At 41.3% G+C, this 27,930-nt stretch overlaps 1 protein-coding gene across 2 annotated transcripts; it reads right to left on the reverse strand.

Annotated features, from left to right (window-relative positions):
• LOC122989227 (desmoplakin) lies at nt 1-27,801 on the reverse strand. 2 transcript variants are annotated; one of them, XM_044361978.1, is made up of 24 exons: nt 27,259-27,801; nt 24,487-24,571; nt 23,189-23,310; nt 22,926-23,076; nt 21,256-21,381; nt 20,793-20,852; nt 20,529-20,696; nt 20,088-20,192; nt 19,881-19,976; nt 18,131-18,256; nt 17,315-17,467; nt 16,980-17,134; nt 16,693-16,819; nt 16,020-16,206; nt 14,697-15,049; nt 14,393-14,571; nt 12,814-12,952; nt 11,842-12,035; nt 11,296-11,458; nt 11,107-11,190; nt 10,907-11,014; nt 10,608-10,706; nt 8,474-10,300; nt 1-6,908 (listed from the first exon to the last, which is right to left on the reverse strand). In XM_044361978.1, exons 1-24 carry the CDS (start codon nt 27,501-27,503, stop codon nt 582-584), a joined length of 11,379 nt encoding a protein of 3,792 aa, XP_044217913.1. In that variant the 5' UTR covers nt 27,504-27,801; the 3' UTR covers nt 1-581. The 2 variants fall into 2 exon arrangements, with proteins under 2 accessions (XP_044217913.1, XP_044217914.1); XM_044361979.1 differs by having other exon boundaries at nt 9,803-10,300; nt 27,259-27,798.
• Nucleotides 27,802-27,930: the final 129 nt, after the last annotated feature.

Below are 27,930 nucleotides of genomic sequence, written 5' to 3' on the forward strand. Positions count from 1 at the left end.
GACTTAAAAGTTAGCCTTTATTTTGAGTTATTGAGAAACTTACAAAATTGGAAGCAAAAAACCATTGATAAACAACAAATTCAGCACGAAATTACAGTTATGCCAATATATGTAATCCAAGCTTGCACCCCTCCCCACACAAAATAGGCACATAGGCTATTTTAGATGTAAAATAAATGCAAACATAACACCATTATGTTACCAAAGCAAAGCTTAAAAATGAGATTTTGGAAAATATATTTGAAATATGTGTATGCAAACAAACAATATGGCAATCATTTTTAAGCCTATTCTAGGAGCAACAATTAGATTAACATACACTTGATTTTTAATCCAAATACCTTAAGATGGCTGCCGTTAAAATTTAAGTTCATTTTCACAAAAAAATATCTTTGAAGTGTTCATTATTATGATCCTTTGAACTATAGCATTTTTAAAAGCCTAGAAAGAATTGAAAACAAACTTGCATTTTTCACCTTGTACACAAAACACTCTTTCAAAAGCTCTTTTCAGAACATTCAAAATACCCCAACAGGTTCTGATTCATTAACAATGTGCAGGGCTTTTTTTTTTTTTTTGGTTTATTTAATGGATCTGGAGGAGAAGGTGGTGCGGCTGTTGTGACTGTAGCGACTGCTTACTAAGGAGGTGGGGGAGCCTAAGTCCACGCTGCTCCTGCGAGAGCTTAGTCTTGAGCTACTCCTTGAGCCTGTGGTGGATCCAGGGGCAGAGGAGACGTTGTAGGGACTGCTGATGCCTCTGGAAGATACAGATGATGCCTGTAGCATTTTCACCCCAGTGTTTTCCTCCACCAGGCAATTGTCGAGAGCTTCCTTGTAAGAGATCTTAAGTTTGGTTTTGGGGCATGTTAGGTTCTTTGTGTGATGTCTGATATCATGGAGCTTCTGGGCTGCTCTCGCATCTAACCAGCCCATTTTTAAAGCATCTTCTATGGTTCTTCTACGGTTCAGTTCTGGGTCATAAAGCCCCCCTGTTACAATCTGGAACTCCATGAACCTCTGGCCTGCCTCATATGGCAGCCACATCTCCTTCATAGCCTCAGCAGCAGACATTTTCTTCCTGGTTTTTACATCCTCAAAGCCAATGTAGGCTTTCTGGGCGGGCTTGAGCTTAGTAGCCATGTTGTCATTTATTAAACCCATACGGGAGGCCTCTTGAATGCTGAATCTACGGCCATTTGTGGGGTTGACGATTCCTCCAGTGCAGGCCTGGGCCTCCAGCAGTCTCTGGGCAGTGATGGAATCCACAAGACCACGATTTAGACCCTCAGTGATGGTTATCTTCTCTAAAGTCTCTGTGTCAAAGATGGCACCCACAGGTTCTTTGTCACCCACTGTTTCAACAGGGGAGGCCAGAGTAATAGAAACACTGGATATTTGCTTAAGGGAATCAGGTGAGTCTCGATCTACACTGCCGCTTGTGGTGCTTCGCTCTGTGACAGTGGTAGTTTTTGTTGTGGTCATCTTGGCAAGTGTAGGTGATAGAGATCTTGACATGACTGATGATGATGATGTGATTGAAGATGGAACTGAGGCCTCTGATGTTCTTAAAGTTGATGATGATGTCACAGAAGATGTAACTGAAGATGTTGATGTTCTTGAAGTTAAAGATGACGATGTCACTGAAGATGCACCTGAGGCTGCTGATAGTCTTGAACATGATGATGTTGATGATCCATGTTTGGTCTTATTGGTGATGATATCTGCAAATTGAGTAAGGGAAATGGTACGCGAGCGGTACTGATCAAAAAGTGATTGATCAATTACTCCCTTTTCAAGCAGATCAGAAATGTCATACTGCCTCCCAGTCTTCCTGTCAAGGATCAAAAACCGGGTGGAGCCATCAGGAGCAGTGATAGTGATCTCTTCCCACTCACACTCCTGCTCAGACAGCTCCAAGAAGGTTTCGTAGTCAATATACCCTTTGTCATAGGCTTCACGTATTGTCATCTCTTTGTTAGTGTCTGGGTCCACAATTACCACTCTCCTCTTTCTCAGAGTGTTCTTCGAAGTTGACTCTTGCTTTTTCTTGTCTATGATTGGCAAAAGGATAAGGCCAGTCTTATCTGTGATACAGCGCTTCTTAAGCTCCAGATAGGTTAGGTTTTCCTCTGTGTTAGGGTCAAAGAAGCCCTTAGTATCATCACCCGGATCAGTCAGGATCTTGTTCAATTCCTCATCAAAGTAACCTCTCTTGTAGGCTACATTTACATCAACACGGTGACTATGTTGAGGATCAATAATACCACCGCTGGCAATCTGAGCCTCTAGTAGACGGATGCCATGACCTTTCTCCACTAAACCTCTCTCTATGGCCTGGAAGAGGGAAATAATGTTTTCTGTACCAAGCAGTTTGTAACCAGTCACAGCCCTCTCTGCTGATAGCAGTTTGTCCTTGAACTCTGGCCCAAACAGTTTTTTATTGTAGGCATCACCTACACTCAGGTAAAGGTTGTTGACAGGATCAACTATAAAACCTGAGGCAGCTTGTGCTTCAAGCAGTTCCAGAGTGGTCCCAGGTCGCAACAGTCCATCTTTCATGGCCTGATAGATGGGCTTCACCTTATCACTGGCTTCATCATAAACTCCTGCTATGCAGGTGGAACCTTTCAGGTAGGGGCGCAGGCGGTCTTCAATGTCCTGGCTTGTTAATCTACCCTCCCTCAGTTGGTCGATATCAGACTGTTCGAGCAGGTTTGCATCCACCAGATCTATGATCGACACCTGGTCCCTGAGCCCTGAGACAGTTATTGGCTTTTTTGGTTCAGGGAGAAGCAAAAGACCGGTGCTTGGGTCTGCTTTGCATTTTCTCTTCAGAGACACATAGCTAGCTGTTTGTTGGGTGTCTGGGTCCAGATAGCACTCAGGACTCTGATTCAGGGTCTGGTATAAGTCCTCATCAATGAGATCCCGATCCATTGCAATGTCTTTGGGTAGGAATACACTGAGGGCAGGGTCCAAAATACCCCCTACAGACTCTTGAGCCTGAAGTATTCGTAGAACAGTTTCCTTGTCAATTAATCCCTTCTTCATGGCCTGGCCAGCTGACAGGAGCTTGGCAGTATTTGGGTCTCGGTAACCTATAGCAGCAGCCTCAGCTGCTAACAACTTTGATTCATCCTTCTTATCCACTACTCCTCTGGCACATGCTTCCTTTACTGTCAGTTTCTGATTAGTTGTGGGGTCAATAATGTGACCTGTGGCTGCCTGAGCATCCAGTAGCATGTCAGCACTATCAGAAGACATAATTTTTTGTTTCTTTGCCTCTGTAAAGGACATTTTCTTCAGAGGTCCAGCTGCAATCCCAGCAATTGACCCGGTTCCCTTCAGGAAAACCTGTTTATCCAAGGATACCTCTGGGACAGTTTTCTCGCCCTTCATTAGTTGGTTAAATGTTGGTTTGTCCAGAACCCCACAATCAAGCAACTGTTGTGCTGTGACTGGCTTACGGACACCATCAAAGATCAGTTTGGAGGGGTCAAACTTCTCAGAGATTTGCAGAATTTGCAGACCTGTATGAGGCTCTGACTTGCACCTTACCTTCAAAGCCCCATAACTGACATCACGCTCAGTATCTGGGTCAAGGTAACATTCAGGACTTTGGTTTAGAGCTTGACGGAGGTTTTCATCCAAAAGGTTACGGTTGATCGCTGTGTCTTTAGGGAGGAACACACTGAGGTTTGGATCTAGAATGCCTCCCACACAGTCCTGGGCCTGCAGCAGGCGTAACCCAGTCTTCCTGTCAATTAGTCCCTTCTTCATGGCCTCAAACACTGAAAGAGGTTTGGCTGTGCTAGGATCCTTGTAGCCCACAGCAGCAGACTCTGCTTTCAATAATTTGTCTCGATCGTTAACGTCAACCAATCCTCTGGCACATGCCTCCTCAACTGTCAGCTTCTCATTGGTTCTGGGGTCAATGATGTGGCCTGTGGCAGCCTGGGCTTCCAGTAGCAAATCTGCACTATGGGAGAGCAGGAGATTATGTTTCTTGGCCTCTGAAAAAGACATTTTTCCTTGACGTCCAGCTGCCACCCCAGCAATAGGTCCAGTTCCTTTCAGATAGACCACCTTTTCTGCAGACACCTCAGTAACAGTTTTCTCACCTTTCACTAACTGGTTAAATGTAGGCTTGTCAAGGACTCCACACTCAAACAACTGCTGTGCTGAGACAGGCTTGCGGACACCATCAAACATCAGTTTGGAAGGGTCTTTCCTCTCAGTGATTGGTAGAAGCATCAGACCTGTGTGAGATTCTGTTTTGCATCTTTTCTTTAAAGCCCCATAGCTGACATTACGATCAGTATCTGGGTCAAGGTAACACACAGGACTCTGGTTTAGAGCATGACAGAGGTCTTGATCCAAAAGGTTGTGCTTTATAGCTGTGTCTTTAGGGAGGAACACACTGAGGTTGGGATCTAGAATGCCCCCTGCAGACTCCTGGGCCTGCAGCAGGCGTAGCCCAGTTTTCCTGTTGATTATTCCCTTCTTCATGGCTCCAAACACTGAGAGACGCATTGCTGTGTTAGGATCCTGGTAGCCCACTGCAGCAGCTTCTGCTGCTAATAGTCTATCTCGATCACTAATGTCCACCACTCCTCTTTCACATGCCTCCTCTACTGTGAGCTTCTGATTGGTGCTGGGGTCAATGATATGGCCAGTTGCCGCCTGGGCATCCAGCAGCAAATCTGCACTGTGTAGGGGCATGCACATCTGTTTCTTGGCTTCTGATAAGGACATTTTCCCTAAAGGTCCAGCTGCTACACCATCAATTGATCCTGTCCCCTTCAGAAAGATCTTCTTATCCACTGATACCTCTGGGACAGTTTTCTCCCCTTTCACTAACTGGTTAAATGTAGGCTTGTCAAGGACCCCACACTCAAGCAACTGCTGTGCTGAGACTGGCTTGCGGACACCATCAAACATCAGTTTGGAAGGGTCTTTCCTCTCAGTGATTGGCAAAAGTAGCAGACCTGTGTGAGGCTCTGTCTTGCATCTTTTTGTCAAAGCCCCATAGCTCACATGATGCTCAGTTTCTGGGTCAAGATAACACACAGGACTCTGGTTTAGAGCTTGACGGAGGTTTTCATCCAAAAGATTGTACTTGATAGCTGTGTTTTTAGAGAGGAACACACTGAGATTGGGATCTAGAATGCCTCCCACACAGTCCTGGGCCTGCAGCAGACGTAGCCCAGTCTTCCTGTCAATTAGTCCCTTCATCATAGCCTCAAATACTGAAAGAGGCTTGGCTGTGCTAGGATCTTTGTAGCCCACAGCAGCAGCCTCTGCTGCCAATAGTCTGTCTCGATCTCTAATGTCCACCACCCCTCTGGCACATGCCTCCTCTACTGTCAGCTTCTGATTGTTTCTGGGGTCAATGATGTGGCCTGTTGCAGCCTGGGCTTCCAGTAGCAAATCTGCACTGTCTAGGGGCAGGAGATTTTGTTTTTTTGCTTCTGACAAAGACATTTTGCCTTGAATCCCAGCTACAACCCCAGCAATCGGCCCAGTCCCCTTAAGATTGACTTTTTTGTCTACAGATACCTCCAGGACAGTTTTCTTCCCCTTTTCTAGGTCTTTAAATGTTGGCTTGTCCAGGATACCACAATCAAGCAACTGCTTGGCTGCGACAGGTTTCCGAACACCATCAAAGATGAGTTTGGACGGGTCTAGCTTCTCGGGTACAGGAAGAAGCAGAAGGCCTGTGTATGGATCTACCTTGCATCTCCTCTTCATTGACATATAGGTTACACCATCCTCAATTTCTGGGTCCAGGTAGAGCTCAGGCCTCAGATTGAGAGCACGATATATGTCATCATCAATTAGATTACGCTCAATGGCTGTGTCTTTGGGAAGGAACACACTGAGTATGGGATCTAAAATGCCCCCCACAGACTCCTGGGCCTGTAGCAGGCGCAGTGTTGTGTTCTTGTCAATCATTCCATTCTTCATGGCCTGAAATACTGAAAGGGGTTTGCTTGAACCAGGACTACTATATCCAACAGCTGCAGCCTCTGCTGCTAGCAACCTCTCTCGATCCTCTTCATCAACCACACCTTGATTACATGCCTCTTCAACTGTAAACTTCTGATTAGTTCTGGGGTCAATGATGTGGCCTGTGGCAGCCTGAGCATCCAGTAGCAGGTCAATGCTATCTGATGGCAGGAGATTTTCTTTCTTGGCTTCAGTGAGAGTCATTTTGCATAGGTGTCCAGTAAAGGACCCTGGACCCTTTGGACTTTCAATTATCACCCCAGCTATTGGGCCTGTCCCCTTTAGATTGACCTTTTTCTCAACAGACACCTCAGGAACAGTCTTATGCCCCTTCAAAAGCTGGCTGAGTGTTGGTTCATCCAAAACACCACAGTCAAGCAACTGGTCTGCTGTGACTGGCTTGCGGACGCCATCAAAAATCACAGCGGAGCCATCTAAGGTCGGGGGCTCTTTAGCGCTCTTCAGCTCATTCTCAATTGTTTGTCTGACAATGTTCAGCTCTCTCAGTTCTTCCTGGAGGAGTGTCAACTTACTTCTATATGTCTCCTCAAGCTCCTTTAGTTCCCTCATCAACCTTTCTATCTCACTTTTCAAAGAGTTCTTTTCCCTCTCCAGACATTCCTTGTCTGTTTCATATTGCGTGATCAGGCCCTGCTTACAATCATGCTGGTCCTTCCAGTAACTTAAATCTTTCTTCACTCTCTCATTCTCCTCCTGTATACATTGCTTGTTGCAAAGCTCAGACTCTAAGGATAGTTTAATGCGACTGAGTTCCTCCTCTAGCATTTGGAAGCGATCTTTGTCCTTTTCTAACAACTGCAGCTTCAGCAACAGAGCATCTCTCTCCTCCACAATCTCACTGTATTGGATCTGAATGGATTGCATGGTAGCTGTTGTCTGCAGAAAAATAGAGGGGGAAAAAAGAGAGCAGAGAGAGAAAAGGTTAGTCAACTTAAAAATACTTTAAATCTACAGTATATTGAGAACCATAATTTTTCTCAGCATTTTACATCACAGTATACAATCATACAATCAAAGGCAATGGGATAGAACAAGTCAGAATTGAAATAAAATTGAAATCACTATCAGACATTATCATAATACTAACATCATAAGCTACACCTCAACCCTAGTAAATTTGCACTGGTACTAGTAAACCTTAATGGTAAAATTTAATTCTATCAAGGAGGACAGCACACATACTTTCTCTGTTTTTTTCTAGCAACAGAATACTGAGAGGAGATCCAACATTTGGCTCACAACTTGATTAGGAGCAACAGATGTGACATAACAAATTGACTGTTTCTGTTCTTGCTGATGTAGCTCCAGCCTTTTTGTGACCTGCATTTGTATCAATTTACATTTTGAAAAAATAGGCTTAACCACAAGATGGCACAGTGTGTGTTAAATGTATGATAATTGAATAGACTAAAAGCTGTAAGGGATAATAATTATGATGCATTGATGTAATCAACCTAATTCGAATCAATTATATTATGCTTTTCAGAACAGATATCCTTTTTGCTTAAATGTGGGTCAAAAGACCTAAAGAGAAAGTGTGTGTGCTTTTGGCCATAATACTATTGGCTTTGTTAAGTTAGCAATGTAATATGTAAATTGTTAATTCTCTCAGAAAACAAAAAATAAAAATAAGACAATGTATGCAAGATGGGGAAGTAACAGTATACTAACAAGAAATTACAAATATCTATAAGTTTTCATTAAATCAACCTCCCTAACACTAGCAACTACAACCACAACTACAAAGAAATGAAAAAAAGCAAAGAGCTTAGGAACTATTAAAACTATTACTTCTTTCAAACTGTAATAGTCTACATTCTGTAAATGTGAAAAACAGCACAGATAGATAATGCAAATAGATGGTTGCCAATCTTGATCAGCTTGGTCTCAAAAGGCAAGAAAAGGTGCCTCAATTTTTTAAGCCATGGTGGATATTTTTAAGCGGACATTAATAAAAAATGTGCTGTTTTTACATGTTTGCAGATTGTATCTAGATAGTGGAAGATGCAACAACAAGATCATGAACAATAATCAAGATGATGAACAATAGTCAAACTGTATAAGACCAGAGGACCGGTGGTATTGATGTCATTGACTGTGTTGATAATTCTGGGAAAAAGAAGCAAAGGCAAAAAAGCAAGCAGGCTGCACATTTTTGCACAAATTGAGCAGGGAGACAGTAGGTTGGGGAGGTCGGCAGGCAGAGAGGCAGAGATTATACTTGCATACGAGTGATTGACATGCAAGGTCATTTAGACACATACAGATGTATGTGTTCAAATCAGAGTTACCAAGTGGGAGGTAACTACAAGCGATCTATAGGTGTTCAGCATGCAAGCAAAGGTTTGGCTACAGACAGTTATAACTACTTGATTGTTCCAAAGTAGGACTCTGATTTGAAAAGATGAGAACAGTCCAGGAGAAAGTGTTCTTCCATGTACCTCAGTGGCTTTCTTTCGTATTTTCTCAGTCTCCAGCCTGAGTTTCTCCTTCTCCAAGGAGAGCTCAGAGACCAGGTTGCGGTAGTCTACATTGTGGCGCTCACTGGCCTGCAGCTGTAGCTCCAGAGCAGTGATTTGGGAGGAGAGATCATCATCATTTTCCTTTTTGGATGTCATGATCTCCTCTTTATCATGTCGTGCTGCCCTTAGCTCCTCCTCCAGCCTCAGCCTCTCTTTGGTCTGGGTTTCTGTCATCTCTTTCAGCCTTTGGAGCTCAACAGAGTTCTCATTCAGTGCCTTACTTTTCTCCTCTATAGTTCTGTAAAGACCCTCGTTTCGGAGGTTTGCCTCTTTGATTCGTGTCTGCTCCTGGAGGAGTTGTTGCTGCAGGGTCTTCAGCTCAGTGCTCAGCTGTGTGATGTGTTCTGCAGAGGTCTTGTTTTGTTTCAGGCTTCTCTCCAGCTCCTCCTGCAACCTGAGACGTTCTCCTTCACCTCTCTTTTCTGACATGCTGGCTTGTTCTTGGCTCTGGCGTAGTACAGCAATGGTGCTGCTGTACTCTTTCATGGTTATAGTGGTGGTTTCAAGTTCTGTTTCCAGCTGCCTTCTTCTGGCAACTTCCTCTTGGTTGGCTTTCCTCAGATTCTCCAATTGGCTCTCCAGCCCATCTCTCACAGCTTGAAGGTCCTTGATGCGCCCCTGTACCCTGCTCATGTTCTGTTCTACTCTGCTTCGATCCCTGCTCTCTCTCTCCAGCTCCGAACGCACCTTCTGAAGCTCATCCTCGCAATCCCTCAGCTGGGTCACAGCCACTGATGAACTAGTTAGCTTCACCTGCAGCTGGGACAAACTCCGTTCAAGCACATCCTGCCCTTCCTCTGTGGTTCTCCTCCTGCGGGTCTCCTCATCTAGACTGTGTGTGACATAGGCCAGCTGCTCACTCTTCTCCTGCAGGCTCTTCATGACCTCAGCCAGCTCCTCCCTGTACTGGCTGCTTTCCTCGTCTCTCTGCCTAATCAGCAACTCCACCTGACTTTCTAGTTCTCTCCTCCTGCGTGCTTCCTCTGTGATAACCAAGCATTGACTGTGAGTTTCTTCCTCTGCCCTCTTCCTTTGTTCCTCAGTCTGGTCGAAAGACATCCTGAGCCTCCCGAGCTCCTCCTCCAGATTCTTCCTCTCTGTCTCCATCTTGTCATACTGGAGTTGGAGCTCAGCTGTATCCTCCTCCCTCTGAGTTGTCAGCTTCTGGATGTTCATGCGACTGACATGGATCTGGGATTCATAACTGAGTTTTATGTTATTGATCTCCGCACTGCATTGGCTCCTTACCTTTGAAATCTCCTTTTGCAGCTCCTCGATCCTCGCTGCTTCCTCATCCAGCTGCCGCCGCAGCTGTTCAATCTCATGGTCCTTACTTGCCACACTCTTCTCCACCTCTATCTTGGACCAGCTGACTGTCTCCAGCTCTGTCTCCCTCTTCTTCAGCACTGACTCGTACTCCTCCTGCTGCTGAGTGTAGCGCTCCTCTGCCAACCTCTTCTTCCTCTTTTCCTCCTCGAGCAAGTAGTTGAGATGTGTCACCTGATCGCTGAGTTCTGCCAGCTGGTCCTGAGTGCTGTCTAGGGTGCTCTTGGTGGCAGTGCACTGCAGAACCGTGTTTTGCTTCACTTCCTCCATTGACAGCAGCTTTTCCTGTGACTGGGACAGCTGCAGCTGGTATCGTACAACGTCGTCTTCCAGCGATTTGTTCTTGGCATTGTAGTCTTGGATATCCTCTTTCAACAGGCGAAGTTCTTCCTCTAACAGGTCAATGCGGGTGTTACGAATCTGGAAGTAAAGATGAATATAGAGGTAGTTTTAACATCTTGAATCAAGTACATTTCAATGTACTTGTGTAATGAAAGCATTGCACTTCACCATCAAATTCACCACCATTGAATTACCCAACACCTACAGAATATCCATGGGTTCTGTAAACCTGCATTATTGATTTTTTTGGCCACTTGGTGGCAGCGCAAAAAGCTGTAAACACAGTACTGAAATATTATCACCTTTTAAAATTGATATGGTGCAAATCTTTGCCTATCTACATATCCACAAATATTTATAGAATTACAAAATACAACTTTAGTACCTTGAGCTCCTCCATGTTTTTGAGCAGCTCTCCCAGGAATTTGTAGTAGTCACCAGACAGGGTAAGCAACTCCATGTAACGGGTCTGCATATGAGTAGCCTGAGAAAAAAACACAACAAACTCAAGGGTTAATTTAGACATAACATCACTTAAATTCACTGATTTAGAGTAATTTAATCGCCCCACATCTAATGCCCTCCTGTTACCTACAAATATTCAAAATGAAAAAATGCTTTATGATACTGGTGGGTCACCACATACCAAGAGTTGCTTCAGTGTTTTAATGAAAGTTTTATTACCTCTTGATTAAGATCCATTGCTGGTGATTTCAGCATTGTCCTCTTGATGGGGATGTTGAGCAAAGTCTCTAAACCAGAGGTGTAAGAGGCAAGGTCCGTTTCATAGTCCTGTAAAGAAATATTGAGATGGATGTGGGAAAATACAAAGAAATGCATTTGTTTGATGTGTTTGAGGTCTGTATACATGTAGGCCTCCTTACCTTGATGGAGTTCACACAGGCCTCATTGTCCTTCAGCACACTTTCTAATGTCTCCCTCTTCACTTTGATTTCTGAGTTCAGTGCCTTGAGAATAAAAATATAAAGATGTCAGGTCTCTGATGACTTAACACACATGGGCACAGACTCTCAACAAGTTAATTAAGAGTAATAGAGGGCTGAGCAGGAGACCTTCTGGTTGTTTATATGGTCTTTCAGAGCTTCAACGCTGTCTATTTTGGTGGCCTGCAAGATGTCCTGTTTTTTCCGTGTGACATCAATCCAGTCAACGAAGGAGGTACTGGTTTGCTGGTAGTGCTGCAGCTGAGGAAGATACAACTGCAAATCCTGGAGTCTGAGCAAGAGAAGGAAAGATTGATTTGTTGCAGGCTGGTGTAAATGAGTGGTTCTGTGTCTACGGTTGTAGGCTATAGTCTTGTTATTTTTTCAGTTAATCAATTACCTGTTTAATCTACAAATTGTCAGGAAATAATGAAAAAATTCCATCACAAGTTCCCAGAAGCAGAAGCAGAACCCAAGCTAGTGCCAGCTTTGTACTTTTTTACTTTACCAGACACATTCTGGTAAATATTCAATAGATATTTGATTAATGACTCAAACAACAAATCAATTTTCAAAATATCAAAAATTATTATAGACAATACAACCATGTAGAAGTCTGAAGTCTACCACTTCATTATTAGGGATGGACCAATACATGCAATAAAAGAGACATACCTGGTGTCAATCTGTCCCTGGATGCGTCTCCAGCGGTCTGACAGCAAGCCCACCTGCTCAGTGTATTTGGACAGCATCATGTCACACCTGTGGAAGGGCCCGCCCACCTGGTCATTCCAGTGGCTCACCTTAGTGAGCTCTGCTTCCATGGAGGTCAGGATATCCTTCTTCTCATCCAACTCTGCCTTAATATTCTACACGTAAACACACAATATGCAGGAAAACACCAGTCAGTGGATGTGGTATCAACAGCATGATGGAACTGGCATGTACATTAAGGGGAACTGTGCTGATTCTACACATCAGTCTGTTTACAGGTGTTGTGCTGTATATGTAAAAAAGGTTGTATAATGCCTTTTGTGGCTCCAGAGGGAGCTGCAAAAAGTATAATAAATTGCCTCAAGTGTTGTCACGGTTGGGGCTGAAGGCTACAAGTTTGAAAATGAATGAGTGTGTGGAGTTAGAAAGAAGTCTGATCCTCATCTCTGCTTGAGGCTAGCCACTTGTGGCTACATTATCTGCTACTAGCATAGCACAACCGGTTCATCTGTACTGTAAAGTCAAGTGAATTGAATCAATGTGAATTGTGGGTAATGTAGGCACAACATTTTGACAAGGACGAAAAATGTGTGGAGTAAAAAAAGATGATTATCTCTGGTTCTGCTGCATCGATTTTTATCCTTTTTTAAAAACTGTCCATCGTTAGTCCGACAATGTTATAGGAGTGCAATGTTAAGTCAGTAGAGTGCTCTTTAAAAGCCACAGAATGCAACTCCCTGGCTTTCTCACACCAGCTTCTCTAATTCAACCTGATGGGTGATCACTGAGTCATGCACAAATATGCACTGGTATTCTGTCTCAGCTGCAGCTTGCCAAAGCGGCAGTATTCACAAGAGATTCTTTTTTTACTTCTGAAAAACTGTATTAATTTTTGCACAAAGTGTAAAGTATATAATGTTTCTTATAAAATACCTGCAAAGTCAACATATAGTCGTCCACTTCACTTGGCAACAGAGAAGTGGTCTCTTTCTCTGTCAGTCTCGCCTCATGAACCTTCACTATGTCTTCAGCCTGTGCCACACTCTCCAGCAGGTCCCTCAGAGCCTGCAGTCTGATAAGAGAGAGAGAGAGAGAGAGAGAGATGAAATTAAATAAAAGTCAGCGTCATAGAGATGAAGTTCAATACATTTCTTTCTCTAAATGATGTGTGAGAGCTGCATGTCAGAGTAGCTTCCTTATGATTTGGTGGTTTAACAGTGTGAGAGAAAGGAGAGGATAAGTCATAGCACCACGTTTCGCTCAAAGACATTTTCAGAAGTCTATAATGTACTAATTTAAGCATAAGAAAATCTGCTGGAAAAGACAACTTTGATCTACTCCTTTTTATGTTGCAGTGCTCCTGCTATTACAGAATAACTTAAACACTTTTTAATTCAACGTCTGCTAAAATTCCCTCATATAAATCAGCTCAAATTGTTCCACTGCATAAAAGTGATGAGAATGGGGACCTAAATAACTATCCGCCCGTATCTAAGCAGTCCTGTCTGTCTAAGATCCTAAAATTAGTGCTACTCTGTGCCTCCCTGGAGGTTGATAATGTGATGATAACTGCAGCCACTACTGTTGCAGATGACATTGTTAACTGGCTTAATATAAACACTGTGCTACACTCTTTGTGGATCTATTTAGGGCTTTTGATACTACTGGTCACATGGTAACACACAGTCCTCATATTTAGCATTTTTAAGGGGTATATAAACAGTTAGTAAATATAACACACTTGTGGGCACCCATAACTGGAGGCTGAGGTATAAACAGAAAATGAATTACAAGATAGTAAAACACAGTTGTAATAACATAAAATACATGTTCATAGGGGAAATTATAATTACTGACAAATACCATTTGTTAATAAACACTTAAAATATCCTGATATCTCATAACTACATTATAGTGTGTTATAAACCACTTTTTAATGTTTGTATACTTCTTTTAAATGCAAAATAAGGGAACACGAAGTGTTACAGATCATATTTTGTTAGATAAGTTGTGTTCCATGGATTTGATTGTTCTGCTTTCAGCTGCTTTAACTCTGTTGTTAATGGTGTCCCACAAGGATCAATATTGTGTCCTCTGCAATTTACCTAAAACATACAGCTTATTTATTTCCTAACTCAGAATTGTAATGTTCGTCTCTATGCCGATGATATCATCCTGTATGTCCCCCCCTTGTCATTGCAAATCAGGCCAAATGACCAAATCAAAAAGAGTTTAAACTGTTGTTGCTCTAATACTGTACATGCACTCAGTGGTAATGTAAATTATATAGTAATGATACAGCATTATAATAGCAGTGATGAATTGTAACACAACTTGAGGTTAAAGACATTTTTAATAATACTACTGATTAGTTTAAATAGTGTTGATTGTTTTGTATGAGTGAATCATCTTAGCTGTGATTTTGTGTATGTATCTTTCCAAAAAGATCTTTATCTTAATGAGACTTCCTAAATGAACAATCGACAGTTTGAGTTTGTTTGTGTAGGTTTACCGCTGCAGGTAAGCTGATGAGCTGCTCTCCAGACTGGCGAGTCGTTGGTCGATGACTCCAACCTCACTGCGGAGGAACTGGGCTTTATCCGAATCGTTCATGCCTTCCAGCTCCTTCAAAATTCGCTCCTTCAGACGCAAGTACTCCTCACGTATCAAGTCTACATCACGTTGCACGGTCTACAAAAAAAAAACACACACACACGTGCAGTTGTTGCAATGGATATGTAGACAGCGCATGAGATATGATGTGTTTTTAAAGCCACATGTCTGTTTTTCTTGTATTTCTGAGTTTGTGTGTCTACCTCTAGCTGTGTGATCTTGAGGCCACAGTCGTGCATCCCGTCATCTCCAAGGCAGATGTGAACATGCTGACTCAGTGTGCCCTCAGCGGCCTCCAGCCTCAATCTGAGTGCATGCAGCTCTGACAAACTGCGGGAGGATGAGGACACCACCACCTTCTTCTTCTTCACGGGCTCTGTCTTGGTCAATTTCACTACATCCTTCTTGATCACCTGCTCTTTCTTCACTTCTGTTTTTCTCTTCAGCTCTGCTTTCTGTCTTTCGGCTTCCTCTTGCTGCTGCTGTATTACAATCAGCTGATATTGCTGTTGCTGCTCGGCTGCTTGCTGTGCTTCTATTTGTTCTTGACGTGCAACTGTGAGGGGTCACAAGGTATGCTTTTGTTATTTGAAGAAGAAATCAACTAATTCTTCCATATGTTGACTCAAGAATATAGAGACCTTTACTTGTTGCATTCTCACACACTTAAGCAATACTTTCTCTCACATCACAAAAAGTTTGGATTGTTAGAGGACTTGATATTGAAAGATTGAGTCCAGAACATAGAATTGGTTTTACTAAACTATATTAACATGAAAAAAGAACAATTTCTGAAATACAAAGGAAATCTCAAAAACATGTTAACAGACAACAAAAGTCTTACAAAAGAATTAGAGATGTGGCCTGAATTTCTGCACTAATCCCAAAAAATCAGTTTCATTGATAGAGAACCAAGACTGAGATAACACTACAAATTTAGATCTCAACCCACAAATTGCAAAATATGATAAAAATCAATATATAGTAAGTATATATCTAAGTAGAATATTAGTCACCAGAAATCTATTATTTTCTCAGGAACACTGTTCTTTTGTCCTTTGCTTTAAAAGCATTATTATTATTATTACAAAATAATAAATCAAAATATATTGATTTTTCTTTTCAAAAACATGCAGAGGGGGATAAGTAGATTTTTAGTCCTGAGTAGTGTCTGCAGAGCTTCCTGTGAGGTTTTGTATAGCCTCAACAAGCTCCATGAGAGATTTTAGTGAGTAAATCAAATTGAAACTGTAAAAGTATAGCTCTGTGCTTGCTTTGTAGTGCAAGAGTAAAAGAGTGCTTTCTGAGTACTTTATAGACTCAGTGGGATCCAGAGCTACTGCTTTTATCAAGCACTCAAAGCTTTTCCAAGTACCTGTGATGCAAATTAGGTGACAATGGGTGGGTGTTTGCCCTAAAGAAAGTCTCTGCTGCTAAATCATTCTGCATGTTAGCCAGTAAAGAATCACAAGTACTAGACATTTTGAAAATACTTGTGGATATTGTATATTTGTTGTAATACTGACTATAAGTTGGCAGCTGCACCACCAGGTCCTCATAGTGAGCCTGGGCTTCGTTGAACTGTTTCTCAATGCCCCTCTTGTCCTCATCAGCAAACATCTGGGAGCCATGGCTGCTCAGTTTGAACTCCTCGTAGTGAGTCTCCAGGCTCTTGATCATTTGACGGTACTCCTCAGGACGCATCTTGGCCAGCTGAACACACACACAAACAACATGTATGACATCAGAAACTAAGAAGACAGAAGCTTTACCGTAACAGAAAGACTCCAATTTAAAGAATCCAAAATATCTGTTTGGAAAACATTCTCTTGGCTGTTTTGGATTCACATTTTTAAGACTTGCTGGGGATGGATTTATTAAATTATTGTGGATGGAAAATTACTGAATGGAGAGAAATTATTGTCAGGAAAGTGTAGACCGTGTTGCCCTGAAGTTTAGATGATGCTGAATTGTCACCAAATATAAATGTGGAATATGTTAATGTAAACAGGTCATGATAACCTGAAACACACCCGAGACATGTGATGTCTTTACTGCTTTGTTATGTTCAGGTCTGATTTTTTACTCTTACATCAGATGATTCACATATTGCATGTTTTCTGCACTGTCTGTTTGGCTGAGTAAATAAATATATTCATCTAGCAGAGGCTGACTTCAGAGACTTTATTCATAACTTACCATTGTTAGGGTGAGGGAGTTGGTGTGTTTGATATCAATGAGACAGTACTGCCAGGCGATGAGACTCTTCACGTTGATGTACAGCTGATTCCAGATTGACAGGATGGCCTCATAGTACTGGTCGTTCCTTTTGGAAACACAAAGAAAACAAAACTTTTCCTCAAAGCAGCCTTGTGTTCCTAATTTTCTTCTCTTACAACAACTGCAAATAAATTGAATCTGCTCCTCAACCCAGAGTTATGAAATCACCACCATGTGTCAGGACCAAAAAACTTAGTGCATCTTACTTGCTGGCCATATTAATGCTGAGTGGATTGGGAGGTGGTACGATCAGGCACACAGAGGGCACCAACATATCCAGTCCTCCTGGGCCAGTAACCTCCCACTTGCTGCGCTGACTGTTGTCTTTCAGGATGGCCTCGTTGTCCTTAAAGATCACCTTCTGTTGAGCCCAATAAAATGTATTTTATTAATAAACAGATACTTTTAAAGATCTGAAAATCTGACACACTAGACATGAAACAACAGTGCCCCTGCAGACTAGTTAAATGTGAATATATTAACTCACTGTGTGGCTCCAAACATGCATGTGAGAGACTGATATGATCATTAGGAAACTGACCTGGTCTTGTTTGAAGTCACACAGGGCCTTGACGATGACGGGGCTGCTGCTCTTCTCCTCTGGGTTTCTGGGTTTCAGTCTCACTATTTTCCTGGACTTGTTGACAAGATGCTGAACCTGCCTCTTGTTTTCCATAATCTTCTCCCTCTCTTTCTGGATATAAAAAAACACAACTGGTTGACAGATCAATAATAATAATAATAATAACATGAAAGTGTACCCTATTAAAGCAGAAAAAGAAGTGATGCGAGGAAAAATCCCATAAAATATGGACGAAAAAGGATAAAACCTGACCATGGTCAGTCAGGGAGAATAAAATAGTGAGTAGACACATGACACAACAGAACAAAACACCTGGAGGTCATTTAGGTCACTGCCATTATATGAAAAGTTATTTCCATCCATATTTTAGGAGCTTTAGATAGGAGTTCTCTCCTTTAGTTTAATAAGTTGTCCACGACTTAAGGATATTCTTTATAAACTCTAATAGTGTTGAGATTTCTTTGTGTAATCGAGTGGATGTATTTAACTTTTTCCTCCTGTATTACTGCCTCACCGCAGATGAATGCAGTCATGCAGAATGACCTATTAAAAATTCCTGACCAAAACATTCTTGCGTGAACTCGGCCACTACTAATAGCTCATTTTGCATAACGAGACCATGAAAAGTAACCAGCTGTGTAAAGAGATCTTTATTGTCCAAGACCCATGGCGACGAATCTGTTGACTAATCGACTCATCGTTAAAAGGCCTCAAATGTGGTGTCTGCTAAATTTCAGTTTTACATCCGAGTTCTGCTGTCTGAAGCTGTCGTACCTCCAGTGCCTTGAGGAGCTCCACCAGATTCTCCAGTGACGTATTCTTGTCGCAGGTGAACTTCTTACGGACCATCTCGTGTTCCTTCTGCAGGGAACTGTACGTCTCATTCGCCTCCTTAAAGAACTATTGAAAAACACACAGTTTACAAGTATACAATATGTTATTTAGTGGAGGCAGTTTGACCACAAGAGATGAGAGACAGTACTAGTGTGAGGGATGGGCTTGGTGGCTCCTACACAGTTTGTCAAGCCTGGGCTTTGTGTCAATCAGTGCCATACGCATGTCATTGTCCACATGTAGACGTGCTCTGTGTTTTGTTTTAAGTACTTTTAAAGTTAAAAGTAGGTGGTTGCAAAAGGGAGAAGGCATTTCAGAGCCCTCTCAGGCAGGATGGGATAGTCATTTCTTACATGCAGCCAGTAGTTAGGGGGGTAAAAAATCAAATTTCATTTTTAAATCCTATGAGTCAAGTCCTGACTAGAACCTTCACCAGGGGCAAAGGGGTCCCTAACCCAGTTTAGATGGTTGTTTTCAAGGTTTTCAGGGAAATAGTCTCTGAAATATCCCTGGAGGGTGCTCTAGCTGGGACTGGATCAGTGGAGAATCAGTGGTGAAGCAGTGGGAACATTTCTGTAACTCCCTCCTGGAGATTGTTTGACCATAGCTAATCTTCTTGGAAACAGCACACACTTTGTCCTGCACATGCAACATGTACGTGTCATACCCTTGCATTCTTTGATTCAGTACATTTAGATGCTGGAAGATGTCTGACATGTATGCAAGTTGCAAATCCAGACACCATATGATGATTAAATGAATGTGATTATAGAGTTAGCTCTGTGGTCAGTTGGCACCATGAATTTCTGTCTTTTTTGATACTACCACTGGGGGGCGCCAAAGTCAGACTTTTTCAGGGTCTACAACAAGTGGCCTCAATTAGGGCAGCATGTCGCAAAAAAAACACAGCAAAAATTAATAAAAATAAAAACATTTACTTTTTTTTTAAGCTGGGAAAAGTAGAAGCAAATGGTTCAGTTAACAGTAACCTATTTACACACTGAGCAGATAGGGAGCAACATTAGCATTTATATTGAGTTATTTTCTATCCATCCAGTGAGTGCAGGCCTAAGTCCAATATTCACCCTCCTTTTATCTCTATGTTTTCAATCTCGACTGACTCCTGAGAAAAATATCTGGCTATTCAGCTGTTAAATGCTCCACTATGTTCACCAGCTAGTCATCACCTTTATCTCTCTGCTGTCTGGTGCAGAGCAGGTAATGTACAGTTCGCTTTTAGAACTTGTTGGTGAAAACAGCTGCTAGAAACGAAGATAATGAGAGTGGTGGGAGTGAACCAATACAGAGAATATGCTGGAAAACCAAATCAAACAACTGAAAGTTGCTGTAAAGCTCTGTAGAGCTGAGGGGAATTGCAGAGTCCCTTGGTAATTATCTGTGGGTTTGTCACTAGGAATGAGCCCTTTTACATTATACAGTCATTTCATCCATTGTTAGTATAAAAATATTAATAAAAGCAGTGTAAAAACAGACTAAAAACAGTGCACTTGCAGAATAAACGATTTAAACAAACGTATCTACTAAAAATATAGGATTACTAAAAATATACTTATATATACTATAATATATATACTTGCACAAAGGTATAAAGGCCTTAAAATAGCAGCAAAGGTAAACATGAGTAGTGCAATGAGTTTGCAGCAGCTCCTCCTCCTCCTTGTCGTGTTACCTGGCTGTATGCTGCATTCTCCTTCAGATGCACATCGATGCACTTGGTAATTTGAAGAAGCCAACTCCACTGAGTCTGCAGGGTGTCCATGTAGGCCTGAAAAAAAAAAGTAAGAATGAGATGTTATAAAAGAAAAAGGCTCCCGGTAACACATGGATAAATACAGCTTTCTGAACAGATACACATAATAAAGGGATCACTCCACACCTCAATCTTGTCTGAGGCCGGGTGGTTGTTCTTCAGCATGGAATCCGCTTTGGTTTTCAGTTTATTCAGGTCCTTCTCTTTGTCCTCTAGGGCACTCATCAGTTTCTGTTATATAAAGAGAGGTTTAATAATCACACGGGACAGAAAAACATGAGGATGCAGCTGGAGGAACGCTCTGCGCCTTTGCTTTAAGTGGATGACTGACTGCAGCTGCCAAAACCTAATCTACCAAAGATGATTGCTCCCTTATGAGATGCAGATTAACTTCATAAAGAAATGTTAGTGTAATTTAGGCTCACAGGATTGCCAAGAATGTTAATAGACTCTTAAAAATTTTAAATTAAACATGGATTTGTGTAGCGTCAAGGGATCAAAGCAAACCCAATCCTCTCCTGGTTCCTGTTGAACTTCTGATCTTTTAATCGCATGCATTTTACTAACCGAATAGCTCTCTTGCTTCCGTGGGATGTACTGGTCGATGTTCTTGTCTCCCCAGTCAAACATCAGCTCCTCCTCCTCCCTGTCGTTCACCCACATGATTTCTTTGGACATTTCCTGAATGATCTGCTCGAGGTCTCTCAGCTGCTGGGCCCGACTAAATGACATTTGCTGGCGACGCAGAGGGAAGTAAGTTTAAAACACAAGCTCGACAATTTACCTGAAAATACAAAACTCAAGTAGTGATGAGTTTTCTCTTTCTCTCACCTGCAGACTGTCCCACTCCTGGTCCAGAGCGTGAAGATTTCCTTTATCTCCTTTCTTAATCTGTGGGAAGAGAATCAAACCTTGATATCATGGAGCACTGAGATTCATTACAGACTGTACCAGGCCTTCACTCATCACTGCACGCTGCATGCTCGGGTTGGTCAGCCCTCTTTAATTTCTCAAAGACTTCTTGGGCTATTGCCAGCTATGTGTGTGCATGAAAAGGAACGTTGCAAACAATTATACTTTGCTCACAGAGCTTCTTTTTGTTGACTGTACCTAAGGTCCGAACTGAGTTTGGTAAAAGAGCTTTAATGTATGCAGCCCACTATACCTGGAACCTTGTGCAAAATGAGTTAAAACTACAGTCAGTGGTTTCTCTGGGCAGATTTAAAGCTTTGCTGCCAATGTCAGGGTGCTTGCTAGGAGGTTTTTAGTTGCTGCTGTTGTAAGCTGAACCCACCAGTTCGTCGCGGGCTCGGTCCACCTCGGAGCTCCTCTGGATGGAGCCGTGAAACTTCTGGTGGCTGTTGAGCTGCTGCTCAATGGCTGCAGAATCATCTCCCCAGGGAGAAGTTTCAATCAGACGCTGAAACACACACACACACAAAAAAAATTTAATTCAATCAGCACACGGCGCTGCAGAGCAGAAATACACACCTGACCCACAACCCATCATTATCAAACATTATATGCACTCAATTTCACCAGCAGGTGGCAGCAGAGAAACAAGTTAGATCAGGATTTTTTATGGATTTATGAGGTACTGTAGTGGAAACGTCTTATGAAAATTGGCCTGAGCATTAAAGGCAAATTTAAATTTCTCAAAAGTACGTGTGTGACATTGAATTATTTTTCTTTCCATGTTGTTAATGTTAGATGTGGTTACCACAAGCATAACTGTCCAAACCCAGCGTCTCTGACAGCACACAGCAGGGGAACGCTTTCATGTCCGATCTCCTGCACAATGTTTGAGTTGTTCGTATGCAGATTATGGTACAGCTTGTGTGCACAGTATACTGGTTTAATGTGATCTGTCAATCAGTTTACTGACAGTGTTTACTTCATGTCGAGTTTTACTCCTTTTTTCCTTAAAGTGACTCTTCACCCTTAATCTAGTTTTTGAGTATCAAACAAGCCTCTGCAGGCTTGAAATGTGGCTGTAAAATGAAGCCTTTTTGATGTGAGGAGCTACATTCACAGTCCTTTTTATGACATCTGGGGTTTCATTTCTTGTCAGATGTCTGCAGTTTTCACACATTTATTGCCGAAATTAAGAAAATAAGAACTTGAATTGATGAAAAATATCAGAAAATCTAAAAAAATGTTGAAAGAAAGAAAGTCTGGAGGCTGGTTTAAAGTCTCAGCAGGAAAACAGTCATTCATATTCTATGTTTTGGTGTTGTCTTTGCTTCATGCTGTGTTTCTTGTATTGTTCTATTGCTGCACAAAAAAATGCCCTGTGGGGACCATTAAGTTGTTGACTCTTGTAATCTGAATTAATAAAGTTTTATGACGCTTTTAATGGTTTGTTTATTTCAGTTGTGGTCGTTAAACAGCAACAGATTTTGAATAGATTTTAGTAGAGAAAAAACACACTAATTTTACTTCTACAGCCTAAACTCTTCAATTATGCATATGAATATACTGTAACTCATATACATATTGTATGGTCAAAAAAGTAAACATACATGTAACTATGTTATAGACAATTTAAGGCCTGGAATCTTAATTTCAGATATAAGACTTGCAGACGCCATGTTTTTATTTGTCCTCTGGGTTTGTTCAGTATTCAGCGTGAGTCACACCTCCTTCCTCCTGTTCTACACTGACTTGATGAACACTGATGACTTGTTTAGATGAAACACAAGAACACTTTGAATAAATTATGCTTTCAATTTTAACACTCGTTCTTATAAATGTGCTACGACATTAATAAACACTGGTGCTTGAAGTGATGTTCATAACTTTATAGCCTTTCTTTGGGCATGACAGACTCACTACTTTTAAGAGATATTTGAGGGTTTATACTTGGTTTTAGGTTTAAGGTTTAAGTATGACAGGGCAAGGGTTATTCATTAAGGTGTGTGTGTGTGTGTGTGTATGTGTGTGTATGTATGTGTGTGTGAGCACCTTATGCTGTGCAATCCAGGCCATAGCATCATGGAAGCTCCTTCCCACCTCCTCCCAGGCTCCAGAGCTGCCTCTGGCGCTCCTCCTCCTCTGCATGGTGCCGTTGATGGCCATGTGGACGCCCTTCAGCTGGTCTTTAAATATCTCCATACTACAGATTAGGAAGATAGAAGGGACTTTTGGCAAGACTTGACTTTGTGGGTTACAGACAAGAGACAAAAAATAAATGATAGAAATCACAAAAAGGAGGAAATAAAACTTACGTTCTGACTACGCTGTCATTCGGTTGTCCCATCTGTCTCAGGTCCATCGCACAGCTCTTCAGCTGCTCTATGATCTCTTTGGCCATCGCCATGTAGCGCTCTGCATCGCCCGGGGCGGCGCCCTTCAAAGTAAAAGCACAACATTCAGAGAGCTGCACAGGAAAACTGATACAAGGAGGAAAATATGATAACTGGTCATGTCTGTGCTTGACTCCTTTCTGCCAAAATAACAATCCTGGAACTCATTATGGTCGAGTTCAATAACGTGATTGTAGTAATGTCAAACAGGGTGGTGAAGCTGCTGTGTTTTTGTGTGTTTTGTTAAGTTGTTTAAAATGAAAAAAGTGGTTCTGTATGTATTTTTGACTGGATGGACACATGCAGATTGTTGATTATCAGAACCTCAATAAAGACAGAGAGAAAAACAAAATATACATCTAGTTTTCTCAAGAAATATCAAACTGACACCTGCAAACTGTCGGCCACTTTTATCCAACTCATTTTCTTAAATAAGATGAAATCTTACCTGATAAAGGTCAACCAACCGGAATAAGCTTTAACCAAATAAAGTGAGTACAAAGGACTGACAGCGTGCAGGATTTTTGGTTGCTTCTTAGTTTTTTGGTTTCATTAAAAGTTTCTGTTTTGTTATGATGTTTTTCACTTTCTCTTTGAATCCTTTAGCAAGAACAGTTCTTTCATTTTACGCCAAATTTGTCAGATTTGAGTCGACATGCCAAAAAAAATTAAATCCTGAAGAAGAAATTGTGAGAAAGAGGATAAATACTGGATAATTTTATTATTTTGGAAGTATGAGGAGGAGGCAAAGCTAACAATACTTAGTCAACAAGCTAATTAACTACACACTCAAGTCATTCAAGAATATGTCAATGAGTCTCACACTGCTGGTGAACTTTGCAGAAAAACAAATAATTCACAAGAAGCTGATCGACACAGAGCTCCGGAGGCGTGTGTGTTCTGTAATTTAAATGTTTGCAGAACTCACACTGACAACGTAAAACTATCAGCGGATTCAGTAACAGATGAAATATAGTCAGGGAGGTTTAGTTCCAGACACAGATAAATAAATTTAATTATCAGCTTAGTTTCTATTATGTTTGAACACACACGTTGACTCATCCAGTTACTCAATGAACCACCCAACGACATCTCTGTCTTTTGTTTGGTTTTTCTCTCTCTGATAAAATCCTCCTGAATGACCCACACATGCTTTTATGTGTACCGGTTGTGGGAAAGAGCCCAAAAAAAGTAGCATTCCAAAGTCAACCTTGACTCACAGACTGAAGGGCGTATTCGGCTTTCTTCAGGTACTCCTGGCACTGGCCCTGCAGGATCATGGCCTTCTGGTTGAGGTTGGAGCCACTGCAGGAGGGGCGGCAGAGCAAACTGATCATCATCAAGCGTTTTACTATGAACATCTTCAGCTGCGTTATTAGAAAAACAGGCATTAGGACGTTATCACTCGACTGAATGGGTGTTATCTGACACCTTGAAATGAAGCCATGTTTATTTCCGACACGTTGCACACATCAAAGAGTTGTAATTAGTTTCACCAAAGAGTGGTTTTCTCTTCTCAGATTGTTTCATTTGAATGTTCTTAGTGCCCTGAAGAAGTGAAACTGTTTAGTATTTTACAAAAAAGGCAAAATTTAGATAAAAGTCAGAAGAATTCATATAATTTCCTACAGCTGACTTGTGTTTTCTTATCCTGTTAATCATCTCGCAACCCTTAAAATTTAATGTCACCTTTTGTAGGGGTGCTGACTAGAGCTGCAACAATAAGTTGATTAATCTATTAGTCAATTGACAGAATATTTTTTAATTTCATTTTATTGTCAGTAACTATTTTGATAATCAAATAATTGGTTTTAGTCACTTTTTTAAGCAGAAAATGCAAGAGATTCTCTGGTTTCAGTTTCTCAAATGTGAATATTTGATACTTTTATTATCTAAAGAGGTCACCATGCACAAGTTCTAATGGGCATTTTTGTATTATTTACTGACATATTATAGATAAAACGATTAATTGAGAAAATAAAGATAATTAAATAAAAATAATCATTAGTTGCAGTGTTGACCCTCATGTTCGGAGCCACTGATTGAAACCACACAGTTTGGATGAATGTCGTGGATCAAATACGGTGGTTCACGCCTTCAGTTTCTGGATCACTGAGATTTTTGTTATGTTTATATGTAACTGGATGCTTTTTTTCTTCTTTAAAAAACAGTCATGCAGTTAAAAACTTATAACAGTGAACATCGGATGAAAGAACAGTTGGCATTGTTAATTTAATTAAGTCCTTCACAATTTATCTGACTGTCTAACAAAAAACCATTTAATTATATATGGTCAAAAATGAGAATGATTGTTTTGTTTGTTTACATTTGCTGAACTTGCCTTTGTGTTTAGGTTACATTTCATATATTTTATTGGTGGGAATTTGGTTTTTGACAGGATGGTTTAAAAATCTGATCATGTAACTTATTTAACTGGTATTTTTTTTATTTTTTGAAAACTGTCATATAATTTCTAAATGGTTTATATTACAGTAATATGTGGTGTTTTATAAGCCTGGGGATGAAGGATGGGCACAGATGACATGTGACATAATCATCATCATCATCATCATCATCATCATCATCGTGTACAGTTATAACATTAAAAAGAGAGAAGAGAGAAGGTTGAGTTCTTTCTCAAATTAATCATTCACAGCTACTGATGAACTCCATCAACATGATCTATTCCATGTATGTAACTGATGTAACAATGGAAGTATTTATTATTATTATCATTGATAAGTATTGTGTTGCAGCACGGACCAATCAGAGTGTGAAAGCAGGTTGGACACGCAGCATTTATTGTTCACCTGTTCATAAAGACCCCATTGATGAATTAATGAACTATATAGCAATACTTTTTAAACATAAACACATCACAGTCATAAACATTTTTGATCAAAATCTTTACCAAAAGTGGTCTCTGGTGGACAAACTATACAATGGAGACTGTTTCCAAACCACATCAAACCAAACTGTCATCTCTGTATTACAATTCTTTATTATTTATCAGCCGACATACGAGCCGATACTGACAAATCTTCTACATGCTATATGGTATATAATAATAATAATAATTGCATGACTTTTCTCTGAGTTACTTTGCAGCTGCAACAACTCTACTTTTTCTCCATTTCCACTATAAACTGTACCTGTTTATAAAAATATGAAGTAATAATGAAATTACTGGACCCAAAAACTAATCATTCATCTTAAAAGGAGCAACAAACTCTCGATGTCAAACAACTTCTATTCATGTCAGCCAGACGCTCGCTCTGCTCTTTCCTCAAGTACCACAGTGACATATTTTCCTCTGTGGGTGATACTGTGGAGGGTCTGAAACTGACACGCAGGTCTTGGGAATAAAGACTCAGTGTTAAGATGCTGCAGCAGAGAGAACTTATCATTTCAATGTGAGCTATAAATCAAACCGAGCATTTCTCTCCAGAGGGGGAAGCTGCTGTGCAGAGAACATGAAAAACACAGAGGCTCGAATGCATTATAGGACGTTAAGACATTTATTATAATGGAGCTTTGTTTTATTATCACTGGGCTTTATCAGTTAATTTGGTAACTCCTTCAACAAACAAATTGAAATGATTAATCCACACTTCCCAAATTCAGTTAGAAAGTTCAAGCAAACTTACTTTAATTTGTGTGCAGATGATTGATGTGACTGGTTGCAAAATTTGCACATGAGAATTAAAAAATCCCTGCAAATATGATCATGCATTTGCTTGGTAGCTTAAGAGTTTGGTCTGCAAATGCCAGAGCTTTTGGCTTGTGTTTGCAGGGCTGAAATGAATACAGGGATAAAACAGGCTGAGTCATGATCAATATTTAATAGAAAGCAGCTTTTTAGACTGTCACGCATTACTCCCTGCAGTGAGGGCAACACAATGTCCTCTGGCTCGCAGAAACAGGCCACAGGTGGCAGCCAGGAGAGCGCACATTCAAATGTTGTAAACTTAACCCTTAAAATAAATATATACCTCATTCCACCTGACAATCCGCCTCCCATGCTGCCTGCCATCCCGCCTGCCATTCCACCCATAGACGTCCTCGAGATGGTGTAGGTGTTGTATCCGTCCATGTATTGTTCGTATCCATTACCGCCTCCACCACCGTGCACGACATCGCTCCGTGCGTACTGGTAGGTGCCACCGCCAGTCAGGTCGCCTTTGGACCCGATTCTACGGCTCATGTTCAGGGCGTTCTGGGACCCGTAATAACTCATTTTGACCAGGAAGCAACAGCTAAACCGACTCTGAGGAGGAAGCTATCGGGTGGGGAACTCCTGCGCGCAGAGGAGAGGCGCATCAGTGACGCTGTCTGATCTCCACCTGTCCGCACCGGGCCCGCGGTCCCTCTGGTGCACACTGCAAACAAACGGCAGCAGAGGAGAGTTTTTGGAGGCTGCTAACCACACCCTTCTCCAACCTACTGAGCCAAAAACACTTTTCTCTCTGTTCGGTGCCACTCCTATTCAAACTCAGCTGGAGGCAAAGTGTGTGTGTTTGTGTTCTGAACTTCTGCCTTTGTGGGGACATATTGAACTTTTGTACCAATAAGAACAATTTGTTACATGACAACATGTTTGAAAAGTTATGGAGAAATTGAGGAAGACTTTCTTTGAAAGCTATGTAATTATTGCAAAGTGAAAA

The sequence above is a fragment of the Thunnus albacares genome, chromosome 9 (assembly GCF_914725855.1).
Source record: "Thunnus albacares chromosome 9, fThuAlb1.1, whole genome shotgun sequence".
Classification (NCBI taxonomy): Eukaryota; Metazoa; Chordata; class Actinopteri; order Scombriformes; family Scombridae; genus Thunnus; species Thunnus albacares.